General features: G+C 33.6%; 1 protein-coding gene across 5 annotated transcripts in view; it reads left to right on the top strand.

Annotated features, from left to right (window-relative positions):
- The window catches only part of PTPRQ (protein tyrosine phosphatase, receptor type Q), a 118530-nt gene that overhangs the window by 1813 nt on the left and 100965 nt on the right, over window positions 1-15752 (top strand). For all 5 annotated transcript variants that reach the window (XR_003531319.1, XM_027665740.1, XM_027665731.1 and 2 more), the window contains exons 3-13: window positions 473-733; window positions 2207-2337; window positions 2500-2629; window positions 4084-4234; window positions 4725-4831; window positions 5312-5409; window positions 9056-9218; window positions 10843-11103; window positions 12755-12915; window positions 13874-13985; window positions 14657-14883. Coding sequence is in view for 4 of the 5 variants with exons in the window: in XM_027665740.1 (XP_027521541.1) it covers window positions 473-733; window positions 2207-2337; window positions 2500-2629; window positions 4084-4234; window positions 4725-4831; window positions 5312-5409; window positions 9056-9218; window positions 10843-11103; window positions 12755-12915; window positions 13874-13985; window positions 14657-14883 (1802 nt within the window). In the remaining variant the exon portion in view is untranslated. The remainder of the gene's footprint in view (window positions 1-472; window positions 734-2206; window positions 2338-2499; window positions 2630-4083; window positions 4235-4724; window positions 4832-5311; window positions 5410-9055; window positions 9219-10842; window positions 11104-12754; window positions 12916-13873; window positions 13986-14656; window positions 14884-15752) is intronic.

Raw genomic sequence — 15752 nt, 5'->3', positions numbered from 1 at the left:
GGGTAACAGTCTTAATCTTTTTTCAGAATTTTTTATATAGGATTAGATTTAATACCTCATTCATGACACAGATGACAAAATTCTAGATGAGATATTTCACAGCTGTCAGAGCCAACTGTAAGGGAAGAAAACTAAACACGTCAATGTTATATTCATCAAACCTATCTCATTCTCCATGGTCATCTCCCTGTCCATATTCACATTTCTGTATATTTTTCCAGCTATCCTGCTTACCTTCCTAGTGCAGTTCTAGTTGAGAAGATAATTCCAGTAATAAAAACTTAAAAGATCAGGTTGTTCTTTGTTTCTGAGAAGTGATGTTTTACTGTGATAGCTGTTAGTTTTTGCACTGGGCAAGCATATTTCTCAGCAACTCAGGGTAGTTGCTTCAGATTAATTATGTGGTTTTCATTTAATTTATTTTCAACTGATTTAACATGTGGCAATTTTTTTTTCTTTTTTTTTCTTTTAGAGCCCAAGCCTGTTCAAATTGTAGTTCCTTATGGGCTTTATAGCAATGCTGTGATACTATTTGTTCGCATGCCTGATATTGGAGTATTTGATGGCATTTATGTTACAAGTAAAGAAGGACCTAATGCAACATTCACTTTAAAACGTGATGGTAAAATAACAATTGAAAACCTTACTGCAGGAACAGAATATGATTTCTGTGTTTCCACAAAAAGTGGAAAAATGTTGAGCTCCTGTTACCATACATATGGTGTAAAAACATGTAAGTATTTTAAGTTCTTATAAAATTGCACCATATAAAATCCTGATTTTTGAACCTTTTTAACTTTATTTTTACTTCAGTGCAATAGAAAAGACATCCTATTCACAAATCATCTTGATATATCTGTAAGCAATTTGTAGTTGTTCTAACATTAGCTGATTTTTAAACAAGACTATAACAATACCTTATAATTTCTAAACTTGCTAAATTGTGGTTTTTATATTGTCTATAAAATGTCTAGCAAGTATTTCAGGATTTGGGGCTGTATTAAATTGTTGTCCTTATAGGAAGCAAAACACATTTTGACAGCTTATTTTAAACAAGCAGATGAGTATCAATGGAGTTACTTCTTTGTCTTGAAATTATGAAGCTCATTCCTCCTGATGCATCTTTCAGCAAGTAATAAAAACATTGAGATTCTCCAAGATAATAAATTCAATAATAAAGACATTAAAAAAAATTCTAGCAAAGATTTTAAACCCGAAATTTTAGTAGGAACTTCAAAACTGTTTAAAAATACCTGCTGAAATTCTGGTTTGACTTTCCTATTTTTTATTATCTTTATACTTCCATAAGATTTTCTTTTCCCATTTTATAATTTTCCTTTGAAATTCTTTTCTGCTCTGTTTCTTTCAGAGTAGAAATTTTATACAAGGAAAAATTAAGATAGGATAGGAAGAATTAAGGAAGAAAGAAGAGGAGAATGATGGCAAGACAATCTTTCCTAGATTGTGAAAGACTAGACAGCTGATATTTCTTAAAAAAATCAGCTTTCAAGGATCTTCACAATAAAAACTTTGTGTTTGTTCAATCTTATGACAGGATTTTATAAATTTAGTGGTAAACTGCCTTAGAAAACCCAATTTTTGTCTGTCTCTTCTGGGGCCCCAAAGACTTGGAAGAAAAAAAAGTCCTGATCCCTCACATGTACACAGGTTTTCTTGGAAAAAGTGTAAATTTTGGTATATTCCAGACAAAACCAGTTGTGATAGGAATGAAATAGATGTAAAGAAGAGTGGATACTTCTCTGTAAAGTGATCTGAATTGTACCTGGCAAGACTATACTAATTAGGGATAAACTATATTTGTCTAGCCTGATATACCCAGTTTTACTGAGCTGTTTGACAAAATTTAAGTACGTTATGGCCATTATGGGGGCACTTACGTTATGGCATTCTGGAGCCAGCCACCTTGGAGTGCCAGCTCTGTCCTTGGAGGTGTGCGTGTTCAACCTCATGTAATTTTAAGATAAAGAAGCAAGTAATTTTCCTATATCTTTTTTCTTTCTCCATTCTTCCTTTCTCAATTTTGAAATTGCTGTGTGTCTTCATGCCTGAGATCAGATTTAACCCTCTATTTGTTTGAATCGATTACTGGTTATCTTCACTTTTATGTCTCCACAGGAGGTAGAAAAAGTGTTAGACTGAACAAAGTATTGGATTGAACTGTAATGTGTTTTATGCTCTTCTGTAGGTCTGGCAGCTCCACTCAATGTACGAGAAGGTGACATTACTGACACTTCAATACAGATTACTTGGGATCGGGCTGATGGAGATTTTGAGCAATATGAAGTTATATGCACAAACTGTGCAAGTGCTTTCAGGGTATGTTTTTTAGAACACCACTTGTGTATAAGCAATGCAGTTATTTGTCAGTCTTCTATTAAGAAGAAGCTATATTCCCCATTAAAATAGTTGGATATACCATTTACATAAGATAAGAAAATTTTGAAAGCAATTTTGTGAAAGCTGTATTTGTATTTCTAGGTCCAGAAGGTTAAGCAAGAAACAGCAATGTTTTCCAACCTTAGTCCTGGTAAGCTGTACAATTTTGCAATTCGAACAGAGAAAGAGGGTTTCAGAGATAGTATTTTTGTGACAAAGGAAATAGACACAGGTGAGACCACAGTGTTGTCAACTCTAGTATTTGTTTTACTCCTTATATATGTCTTGCTTTCTTTCTGAATTTCCTTTTTGTCTCAGAGAAAAGTAATTCAACCATCTTCATAATTTTCTTAGAGATTTTTCTTATTTTCTTATAATTATTCACTTACTTTGTTATTTTTCTTATTCTTTGCCTGTAAGTGACTTTAAAGAATCTGAATATGGTTCCTGTGTATGATGAACTACCAATGTTGACTTCCTGTTGGCTCAACAAGCTGTACAGTCCAGTAACTGATACTTGCGCACAGTCTGGCTACCAGCACTATGGAAACCAAATTTTTTTTCTTAGACTTCTCTTTAATTCTTCATTTTTCACTTCAGTGCTGAGTTTGAGCATGCTTAAATGTTCAGAGCTAAATTAGTTTTATGATGTTTTCTCATTGGCCTCCGTGTATATCACAAGGAAATTTGGGCTTTTCTACATTTAGGACATTTGATTCTCAGCAGTGTAGTTCTCCTCTATTCTAATACTTCTAGCTGCTTGAACCTAAGAACATGGCTTCTCAAGCTGTTAGATCTGGCATGTTATGTTTTCCTCTAATCTAATGTGGAAAAATAAAGCATAGTAAATGTGATTGAAATGGTTCAACATCTGTGATCGAAGATACATAATGTGTTGCATTTAAGATACCAGACACCATGTAAAGTGTGATGTAAAATAATTTCTGAGAGGACAAGTCATGGAGAGGCAAATATGGAGCAAGTAAATGATAATTCACTGACATTTCCTTTTCAAGAACTAGGGACTTGAAACTAGAAGAGAGAAAGTAGAAAAAAAAACAAATGCAAATGGTTGTTTACTAAATTTGTGGATAAAATGCAGAACTACTGACCACAAGATATTTTGTGTCATGGTTGTGATCATATGTTCAAGTGGAGACCAAAGACATTTAAAAAAGAAAAATCTGCTGAGGTTTACTAAATTAAAAAAAATCACCTTTGGCTCATGAAGTTCTTGGGCTGCAAACTGCAGTTTGGGAGATTAAGAAGGGGATTACCACTCTATGCAATTCTTGCTTTTCTGGAGACATATGCTTTTGGTCACTGTCGAATAAGAGACACTGTGTTAGTCATGACTTTGGTCTCTGTCCAGTATGCTACCTCTTATACTGACATTTCTTTTCTTGAGGAATTGTCCATTTTTGAGGAACTCCACATCAGTGATATCAGAACTGCACTATGTAGCATTACAGAGCAGCAAACAGTTTGGCTCTGGATCTCCTGGATAACAAAAGTCCCTGTACATGTTACCACGATGGTAGTAGTCTGTATGTCCTTGAGACAAGGAGGGACATGATATAATTTTTGTGGAGTTTGCATTGGATTCTGATGATAAGAGGCCTGTCATAAAGAAATATGTTTAAAATGCTTTTTTGAATCAATGTATTTTGTTGTATTGTCTCACAGTACCAAGTGCAGCTAAATATCTGAACTATAGCAGAGACTCTGAATCAATAACTGTCACCTGGCCACCAGTCCAAAATATATTTGATGGATATGTTCTTTCAATAAATAGTAAAGACTACAATGAGAAGAAAATGTTACCTTCTGATGTAAGGTATGAGGATTACATTTAAAAAATAACTGATATGAACTCAAAGCAGTTGTTTCACTATATAGTTAAAATAAGTACCCTGTCCTGTTATTTATATATGTATTTGAAAATTTAGTTGACATACAGTACTATACCATGTACTTTAAGAATTGCATTTTTTTAACAAATTGCAGGTCTCATATGATGTGCTTGTGCAAAGAAGACCAAACACAATACTGCATTGGAGTGAGCAGTAGCAGAACCTGTGTGCAATTCTGGATGTTTAATTTAATACTTCAGGACTTTCTAGTGCTTGAACTTACTGTGAACCATAGTGTAATGTAGCCTATTTAAGATTTCATAATACTAAAATATTTTTTGAGTGACAACATATAAACATGTGTATACACATCATGTGTAAATAATATCCATAAAACTATAAAAATTAAATATATGAAGATATGTGCATTTCTAGAATCCTAAAGAACACAATCTCTTCTTTTAATCTTTGTAGAATGTACAAATTTGAACATCTCCTGCCAGGCACTGATTTCCTAATCAGTATTGTGACAACCAACGGATTAAAAAGGAGTCACCCTACCATCCTCAAGATTAACACCTGTAGGTTCAGTTTATTAATGACTTTTCACAGTTTCAAATAACTAAGGTTGTTACATTTTAAGGTATTGTCTTAGAAAAGCTATTCCTTATTAAATCAATGCATCTTAATAATGTCTGGATTAATTCATGTAAGTCTTTCTTTTCACCTTAAACACATTTGAAAGCTACTAAGCATATAAAAGCTTTTAAAACACAAACAAGTTTCATCTGTATTTAATGGGGTTCTACCAGTAACTGAATCAGCAGTAGTATTACAACGATAAAATTTTCCATAAAAATTTACAATTTTTTATTTTATTTCTGATTCTATTGCTAATATGTAGAGACAATTTTCATTTATTTGAAGGTCTTCTTAAGTGCAAAATGAAATCTATTACTACATGGAACTATAAAATAATGAATCACAGTAGTGTATTCTGCAAATGCCAATTTCCTTAAAATTAATATAGATAATTTTAAATTTAAATTTTGCATTCTCAGATCCTGGTCCACCATCAGATTTACAGGTATTTGGACAAGAAGAAAATACAGTCTATCTTTCTTGGAAACTACCAAGAGGAGGATTTGATATGTTTCAGGTGAGATAAGGATGGGAAGAAACAAATGCAATTTTTTTTTGTTTGTAATTTCTCAGTGAAGTTATCATTCTGCATGTACTGCAAACCCAGCAATAAACATTTGTCTGTATAACCCATGGAAGTAGGAGAGGGAATACTGCTATGGGGAAAGGCCAGCTAAATACATCCAATTCATAACAATTTTAAAAAAGAATATTCTAAAATTATACTTTTCATAGCTTTCAAAAATTGATTTTTCAGTTACTGTGCAATAAAAAAGATTACAGATCAAGGGTTGAATGCAACTGCAATGTAATCTTTTTTCCTTAGCTTTCCAAATTTGTAATACAAATTCATTTAATTACAGTGAAAGATAAAAAATACATTCCACATAGAAGAATCTAAATGTTTTGTTTAGAAAGTTACAGGATAAAACATTTTTTTTAATATAGCAATTTATTAAACAAAACTGCAAACATTTGATACTGCCCATACCCTCCTGGCCTTGGGCATTAAGAAGTTTAGGGATTTGGTTATATATAAATAAAACCAGTTACTATTCCTGACTTTGTTCAATCGTTTATACTTTAGAATTTTTTATGCCCTGTTTAAAAGAGTATTAGAAATAGCTAGTACTTCCCTGTTCACCATACCCATACCTTTCATTTTATAAACTTCAATTTTCTCAATTGTCTTTTAAGCAGCATTCTTTTATGGAAGATGTTCTACATCTCTTATTATCTTTTTCTTTAGTTTTTCTAAACCTTTGATATCCTTCTTGAGATTGGTTGTTCACATAGATGTGGGTACACAGTGGAGTAATCAGATGTTTGATAGTGTTTTCTGTTTTGCTTCCTATTTCTTTCTTAGACAATAGCATGCTGTCTACCTTTCTGACTACTGTCAGACTATTTTTAAAACCTCTTCTGTGAACATTTCAGTTCAAGACTACTCAATTTGACTGAAAATTCATAGTTCATTAATAATGATTCTGTGTGGGAACATCCTTACCATTGAAACAAATAGTTCAGTTACTGTTTCTCAGATGCCTTGTCTACACTGAGTGTTCACTTTGTATTTTGGTCTGCTAGTGGTCTCTCTAACATCCAGATAAGCTCATTGTGTGTTTAAATCACTGGTTTTATAAGTTATTACACCCTTTTCAATTTTCTTTTCAGTCTCTTTTGGCCCACTAACCTGTGTTTCTGCTCTGCCTTGCTTCCTTGTGCTTCTTAAGTTAGCTTGCATAAATTATATAAACGTATAGACTTTATTTTTCTTGTATAGACAAGGTCTGCAGTTTTTAATGATATTTTTCTCGAAGTACTACTTTTTACTGTTCAAATGGTTTTGCTCTTTCTGCATTTCCTCTACAAAGTTTTGAGTCATATTATGTGTCAAAGTTGCATTTCAATGTTTTTTATACCATGGCACTTTTGGATATTCTCCATAATTTTCTTTTAATATGCTTGATCATTGTTCAGTAGTTCTCCTTTTATAATTAAATTTCACTACACTGGGCTTTTAATTTTTTTCTCACAAAGAAACTGATATAACAGCGTGACTCTTCAACATTTGTAGTTCGAATCATATCACTTGCAAAAAAATCTAGAGTTATTTTGCTTCTCTCAGTTCTCTTTCAGAAAAAATCCACTATGACATCTAAATACTTCGTACATGAATCATAGTTCATTATGACATGCAACCAGTCTCCCTTTTGTATCCTGGCTTTTGCAATCTGTCTTGTATCATCCTTTGCATTTTGCAGCCACTGTGTCAGCACAATAATGTGGTCAATAAAACTTTGTGATAGTGTAGTGTTGTTTTAAACATGTCATTTGAATCAATATAGATTTAGACATATAATCTTGTACAGTTAACTTACTAGTCTAGGATATTTTTTAGTATAATAATGAGACAAAGTACTTTCCTTAAAAGGTCTACACGTTTTATACTCTAGTACTACAGTGTTCAATTATTTTACTCCCTCTCTCCCATGACTTCAATTATATCCTTACCTAAAACTTGAAATCTAAGTATCCTTAGGATAGTTCCTTGACATTTCTTCTCTCTTCGTTAGTGTAAAGTTGCATTGATCTGAATGGATAACAGTAGCCAGTTAACCTCTCAACACTGTTTGCTGGTGTAGCCTGGCATATTTTTACAAATTTTAAAATTGAATTCAATTATCTTGTTCCTGTTTTGAACCTGTTCAGATACACTTTTGAATGTGGTCATGCTATTTTTACCATCCTGTGGAAAATAATTGTCATCTGTAATATTGATCTTTATGGCATGCTATTATTGCTCAGGATCTCATAGAGCAAGCAGCCAGTCACATTAGACAGTGCTTTGTTTGCATAAATGAGCTTATCTTTAAATCTTTAATGAGAAAGGCTTCCGTAGACTGGTTGCTTAGTAAGGTGCACCTGCATAAAAGGGATCATTTTACTAATCATTTAAAATTAATTATCTCTGATCAGCAACTCTCTATGCAATATATTGTAGTTTGTAGAGCGAAGAGTTCACAAAAGGTACTTTCCTAACTTGTTTATACTAGATGTAAATCTTTAATCTATAGCTTTGCTTCTAGCATCTTGCAGTGCTGTAATTCTAATAAGGTGATGACAGTTTCCAAGATTTAGTTTGCATGAACAGCCACCATGCTGGTAAAATATACAGGGGGGAAGTGGGTTGTTCTTCCACAAATGAATAGCAGCTAAACCAAAACGCTTTCAGGTCACTGCCATGTGTATAATACCTCCCTTCTTTTGGAGGAAATAACATGTATCAGGACAGGACTTGCTGATGTAGGCAGTTGCAAACCTTGATCTCTTAGTATCAACAACCATGCCTGAGAAACCCACGTGTGCATGTTGGAGATGCTTGTCTAGTGCCCTCCTCTGCAGGGCAGGCACAATCTGCATCTTACCTTTCGCTAGTGCATCTATGAAGCAGTCTGCAATTTTCTATGTCCCCACAAAGGACTGTCACAGGAATTTTTTTAGTCACCTTAGAGTTGTCTGGGAGGTCAGAAGGAATCCTCACAGCCTCTAGGAGTCAAGTGCTCAAATTTCAATTACTTGGTATCTCCAGCACTTTTATTCTCTGCAGTGGCTGTAAACAAAAGAATTTTCAAAGTATAACAGTGAACAGAGTTGAGTGACTGATTCCTTGTGATTCTTTTTAGAATCTCAGCTCTAAAGAGTGCACGGGTGGAATTTTTGGTTGAATGGTTTTGGGTGGGGTCTTTTTGGTCTTTTTTTTTCCTTTGTTTGGTTTGGTTTTTTTGTTTTGTTGGCTTTTTTTTGCCAGAAAGGTACAGAGTTAGTTAACTGTACAGTTCATCAGTACAACTGTGTGACTGAGCAGTCAGAGTATACTATATTATCCTTCCTCCAAGAGCAAAAACCTGTAAGCCGTGACATAACTTTGATTCCTACATCTACTTTCAAAGTCATTGCTTTCACCACTGTCTGTTCACTGGGCTATTAATGAATCTTACAGTAATTGTGGATCAACCTTATGGAACATAATACAAAGCGTCTTGATTTTTTTTGTCTTTAAAATATGGAAAATATTCTAAATATTTTTATATTAACAGGTAGTTGCAATCTCTTTTATGAAGTTAAATGGTCTAATATAAGAAATTCTTTTTCTTCAATAGCTTTCATATTGTCCAAAGAATAATGAAAAGCTGATTATCAGAACTATTTATGACAACAGGGCTGTAGTGCAAAATCTGGCTCCTGGGACAGAATATGTTTTTCATTTAAGGACAGTTAAAGGCTTGGATTCCTCTGTGGCTGTGGAGAAAAAAGTCATCACAAGTAAGAAAATACCTTATAACTTGTCGTTTTGAAAACCAGTAAATATTCAGAGACATTTAAATCATTGTTTGTAAGTGACTGAAAAGGGTCACACATTTCAAAATGAAACTTTATCTTTGGGAGGCAAGTTCTGCTTCTTCTTTAGATACTTGTTTAAACAGGACCCTTCCACATAACGCACTGGATTCAAGTTGAGGAGTGTAGACATGGCTGAAGATAGCTCTTTGAAAAACAAGGTGAACTCAAAATCCTTTCAACTCTAACAGAGCCAGAATAGCTTCCTATACTTTGAGAAATGCCTTGAATTTTGTTTACAATTGTTTCTGCATCTAAGTTCTTGCAAGCCCATAGTCTCAGATTGCAGGATTGTTTCTGTACAAGGCCACAGAATGCTTAATATAGTAAGAGAAATTGTGTTTCAGATAGCTTAACAAGGTACAGAAACCAGTATCTTGCACTCATTTTCTGTCTCTGAGCAAGCATGTTTTCCAGTACTCCTGTGATACAACATAAAAAGAGGGAAATTTTTTTTGGAAGAGTTTTGAAGAAAAAGATTTATATAGAATTCTGACTTGCCAAAGGGGATAAAAGCAGCTAATTGTAATCAGAAAATAAATCAACTCCCACATTTATATACATGAACATCGTAGACCTCCTCCCTTTTTCAGTGGATTTTCTGTGGCTTGTTTGGGCTATAACTCTTTAACTGAATTAATAGTCAAGGGGGCTCTGTTTAGTTATTCAATGAATGAATCTCTAAAAAAACTCCCAGATCTAGTTCTGCAGATTCTTGATAATGAAAAGTGAAGCACAATAATCGTTATCATGGTCCTAAACTTGATTTTTATCCTCAAGTAAATATTTTCAAGAGAATTGTGATTGAGTACAATGTATGGCTAAATTATGGAGAGTTTACTATATAATTTTAATGGTAAACCTTTAGGATTTTTTTCATGTTGAATAATAAGAACATGTTAATTAGTATTTTTTGGGAAAGTTTCAAGCAAGATAAATGGATAATTTAGATGATTCACTTTTTAGGAGGAATGGAAAAATTTTTCTTTCCTCACTATAGCTGTACTGCACAGGTTAATGGAGGTGTTATTTGCAAATTATCTGCAATTTTAGGAATCTTAATATAATCAAGAGGATTATTTAAAAAGGAAAAAAGCGGTAATCACTGAGACTGTGCTATTTACTGTGTTCCTAAGTGAACAGATGAACAGTTTTCCAAAATTATATGGCTTATGATGTATTTTAGAAAACTTTAAACTGAACAAAATCTCTACTTCTGCTTAAAAAGTGTTCCCATTCTCATTCTGTTTTACCAGTGAGCAGTGTTAGTGTTCTTACAGAAGATCTGATAAATTTGGAATTTTCTTCCGTAAATTACATAATGCACACAGGAGATACATTCTCAGGTTTTACTCTGTGCAACATTATGGCACTGTTTACTACATAGCCATAAAAACATAGTTCTAAAATTTGTATCAATATTTCACAATGCTATGAACTCTCAATTAATTTAAATAAAAAATATCTATTTTTAAAAACTAGTATTTTCTTATGTTTTAAGGACTAGTGATTAAATTTTTCGTTATTAATCTGAATAATTTTTATGTAGAACCTGCTGGGATATGTGGTCTGACATTAAAAATGGTAAATAGTTCATCTGCAACTGTAATGTGGAATCCAACCAAGACAAACTTCACTTCTTATAAAGCATCTTTATCAAACGACACCTTTAAAAAAACGTTAAGGATTCCAGGAACACTGACTGACTTCACTGTTATGGACTTGACTGCTGGTGGCATTTACAACTTCACACTGCAAAGAGTGAAAGGAAATACTGAAGGAACTGCTTCTTTCATTGAATTTGTAACAGGTCTGTACGGTTTCTTACTTTCTCTCTTTGCCAATGAATAGTAGCTGCCACTAACAATTCATGTTTAACTTTTTACATCTCACTTCATAGCATAACACTGAAGTTTCAGGAGATCTTGCATGTAATAGTTTGCTGTCATTCTGGACATATATTACTTATACCCTATCCAACCTGCATGTAGAGATACACTACCAGAAGCATAATGTCTTTAGCAGTGTTCCATTTCTTTTGGCCAGTTTCAGGTCTTATCCTGCAAGGAGTTACACATGAACAGTGTTTTACCTTACCTAATTTCGGTAGGTTTTTTGCAGTGAGTGAAGTTAAACAGGTTTAGAAATGTTTGTAGAGTTAAGGCTTTAGATTGTAAGCTACACTCTGAGATTGATCCTGAGTTGTATAAAAAGACCTCTAAAAGCATAAAATCCAGCTTTAAAGGAAGTTGAGATCCATGGAAATAGTAGCACTGATGATAGCAGCATGACTTAAAATTTATAAAAGTGTATATTAAAAGAAGAAACTATGCTCTCAGTTAAACTTTTCCACCTCCACTATTATTCTTATATTTTTTGTTCTGTTAGTGTAAAATAAAGCAACGAGTTAAAAATGAAAACGAGACAATACAGACTGAATATAACATCTAAAGTTAATATTTGTATATTTTACTATTTTAGATTATTTTATGGCAGACCTGGAGTAATCTGTTTGAAACAACTCTGCTACTTTGAATAGTCAGTGCAAAGAGTTTGTGAAAGATATATAATCTAAGCAGATTTAGAGTAAATAAAAAAGGAGTGGAGCTCTTTCAGGGTGGAAGTAATATGATATTCAGACTGCGCAGTACGATACTAATTTGTAAACAGTGCTAGAAGATTTAGTCTGAATTCTGGAGAGCCATATTAGTAAAGCAGACAGAGAACTGAGTGCAAGGGTAGTGGTGAATTTGAAATGTGGCCAATAGCATCACTGACTGGGCTTGCTCTGAGAGGTAAGCATAGGGAAAGCTGTTAGTTGTGCATATGTTCCAGAGTAGAAAGGAGACAGATACACAAGGCTACATTTTAATGGCCTATTGAAGAAGTCAATATTTGATTCATGAGTGGATGATTCATACTTAAAGGTGCATTTAAAGGCAGATGAAAATGAGATAGTGTGACAGGAGCAGGTGGGAACTTGGCTTTAATAAAAGCAAGAGTCCACCCAAATTTTGGGGACTTAACTCACTAGAGTTCATGGAATTACTAGGATTACAAATACATGAAATGTATAAAAGAGTTAAGAACCTGCTAGCAGCAGAACAAGCATCAGCTATATCTTGAATTTCAACAGCAACTCTACTTATGTCAGTAGTAGTAGTAGTGCTAACTTTTAAGGCTGAGGGCAGCAGAAACACCAGGACTGTTCAGCATTGTTAACTGAACACTGGGCAGAGATCCTTGAGCTTGCTCTCTGGGAATGGAGATTTCCACACAGTGTACTTGGGAGCCTATCAGCCAAGTCTCAGAGCTAGTATAGCAACTGTAGTACCCAGACTAATTAGTAATTATCCTTCATGTAACAAATAAACTCTTCTTGGATGCTTTTACATTTAGTCGTACCCACTAATATATTTTTCAAGGGCGTTAATGTCTTTTATTCCAAAATTCTCTTTCAGAACCTGCAAAACCAGAAGGACTTAGATTCTTCAATGTTTCATCATATTTTTTTTCACTGTATTGGAGACTGCCATATGGGCTTGTAGACAGATTTCATGTGGATCTTATTCCTGATCATGCTTCTGTTGTTATCCTAGATCTTGGAGTTAGGAAGTATCAAGTATGTGCTTTTATTACACGACTTGCATGACCAGCTTTTCCTTATGCACTGTGCTGGTGAGAAATTGAAGCTTTCCCCCATAGCTGCTTAATGCAAATATGAATATGACAGTGTTAATGAAAAATTGGTGAGAGCAAATTTCAGCAGACAGAGTTTGTTACTTAACAACAAGTAGTGAATTTTTTTTTTTAAAGTCTACTAGAAGGATACAGCCAGTCATCCAAGGGTTCATGAATAGTTTAACAAGGGAAGGGCAGAGCTATTGAGTAATACAGACTCATTAATTGTGCACTTGCCAGGAAGATCTGCGCTTAAATCATTAATGCAGGCAACACTTCACTGCTAAGCCATCAAAAAGATACAGGAGCATTTTTGATTCTGCGGTCTGGAAATTATAATAGTATTAACAGAAATAATGGTTATTCTGGATATTTTGCTTTTTTTTTTCATTGGAGCTGCAAAGATACAGGTATTTTATATAGTGGCTTGCTAAAAAAAATTAATTATACTGATTTCAAAGGATGGGCTAGCTTAAGGGTCAAAAACTTGTTTTTCAGGTTGCTTTTTTGTTTATTCTTTCCAAGAGGAATTTTATAATGCCTTATTTTTACTTTGATAACGATAACACAGAAAAGCCTGTATAGATACATTGATAAGTGATTCTCTGATAAAATTAATAGTTAATTTTGTTGTTCTTTAATATTGAATGTTATACATATCTTATGGAGAGTAGTTAAATAAGACAGCAAAATACTGTAGTGTAGCTAACAGATGTAACCTACTATCTTTTACTGTTGCAAATTCTGTTATATCTCTAAAAGTTAACAGATAACTTTCAGTAATGAAATAATTAAATTTTTCTGTGTTTTTTTTTCTGTTTTGTTTTCTGCTTTTTGTTTGTTTTTTCATTTTTATGTTTCTTGGTAAAAGACTTAAATAAATCTATGTCCTATTTCAGGCTGATTTTTCTAATACTATTCCTGGAACAACATACAATGTTACAGTTTCTGCAGTTTCTTCTTCACTTTATAGTTCACCTGCAAGTAGAACAGTGACAACAAATGTGACAAGTGAGTTAAAAATGACTGATGACATTTTGTTGATTTTTTTGAAACTATACTTTTTTGTGTTATTATATGCACAGTAGTATCCAAGAATTTACAATCAGTTTTGAACAGTGATTAAAATCTTTCATCTTCTTTAACTGTTTAAAAATACACTGAATCTGAGCTGTTCTATGAGAGCATGAGAATTTACAAGCTTTTGAAAAATTTACTATTGTGTTATGTAGTAATATCCATACCCCAATTCATATGTATAGTGGCACATACAGAAATGTTCAGAGACATTTTAAAAAAAAAGTAGCCATATCAGATGTGTTTTTTAAGACATTGAATTTGCTTTTGACATGTTTCATGGAAAAGAACTTTAACTAAGAATGCTGGAATATGTCAAATATCAAATTATCATTAAAGTGTGTTTTTAAGACAAAGGTCTTGAGCATTACATTTTTTACATTCTTACAGGAGGATAGTTCCAGTGCTCCAAAATTCATTTAATCATTTTTGTAATAGGACTCTAGTCAGAAAAAAAGCTTTTTATTCAAAAGAACATCAGTTTTCACTAGTTTTATAAGTTTATGCTGGCAGATGATTTAATTTCTCTATAGAATCTGTGAATCTGTCTCCACTATTAGGAAAATTAATTAACAACTGGTTTATATGTGTATGGGTTTTTTTAGATCCTGGACCCCCTGTGTACCTTGCAGGTGAAAGAGTGGGCTCTGCTGGGATTCTGCTGTCATGGAATACACCACTGCATCCAAATGGCAGAATTCTCTCCTATATTGTCAAATATAAAGAAGTCTGCCCATGGAGACAAACCGCTTATACACAGGTCACAACAAAGCCAGATAGTTTGGAAGTTCTTCTCACCAATCTTAATCCTGGAACAACTTATGAAATTATGGTAAAAGCTTTACAAATGACTCTTAGTATTTCGAATTCTGATTAATTGTAAATTGTGTAAGTTTATAGTAGGTCTCTGTAGAGTTTTCAGAGGGACATTGCTAATATATTGTTGCCATATTACAAAATACACTAGTCGGGTATTTGTTTACAGTAGTGTTTTTGAATGTACTTAAAAATATTTCCAACCAAAATTGTACTGAAATGTAGTTTCTTCTATTGATATTCTTATTGAAATATGTCATTATGTGCTAAAATACGAAAAGCAAAGGGTAGAATTTTCAGAAACATTTAAATCCATCCTCATCTTCATTGAGTTTTAATCTTTCAAATGTCTGGTGCACTTTGGATATTACACGTAGATTTCTAAATCACCTCAGCCAGATCCAGAAAAGCAGGTCTTCTATGTATGGAACTTGTTTACATTGAGATTGGGCACTCCTGATCCATCTCTGAACTCTTCGACAATACATGACTTCAAGTGGACAGAAATTAACTGCTATTCTCTTGGCAGTAGTTGCCAAGCAATTCTTTGCCTGACTTACTGTTTCACAAGAACCTTGGAGAGGTTCCTCTTTTGAAAATCAAGAATTAAATGAAATTGTTTTTGATTTGCTTCATTCCATATCATGACCATGAGATTAGCTCAGCTGGTTAAAGCAGGGTGCTAATAAAGCCAAGGTTGTAGGTTTGATCCCTGTTGGGCCCTTTATTTAAGAGCTGGACTTGATGATCCTTCTTGGGTCTCTTCCAACTTAGAATATTCTCTGATTCTGTGATGTAATTTCATACAGCACAAACCTATAAAGAAAATTGAAGTTGACCAGGCTAGGAATAAGGCTGTGCAAGGATCCTTTGTAAGGGTGGTGT

The sequence above is a fragment of the Corapipo altera genome, unplaced genomic scaffold (genome assembly GCF_003945725.1).
Source record: "Corapipo altera isolate COAL_440 unplaced genomic scaffold, ASM394572v1 1, whole genome shotgun sequence".
Classification (NCBI taxonomy): Eukaryota; Metazoa; Chordata; class Aves; order Passeriformes; family Pipridae; genus Corapipo; species Corapipo altera.
Note: the sequence above shows the minus strand (reverse complement) of the source record. Positions and strands in the feature narration are given on the sequence as shown.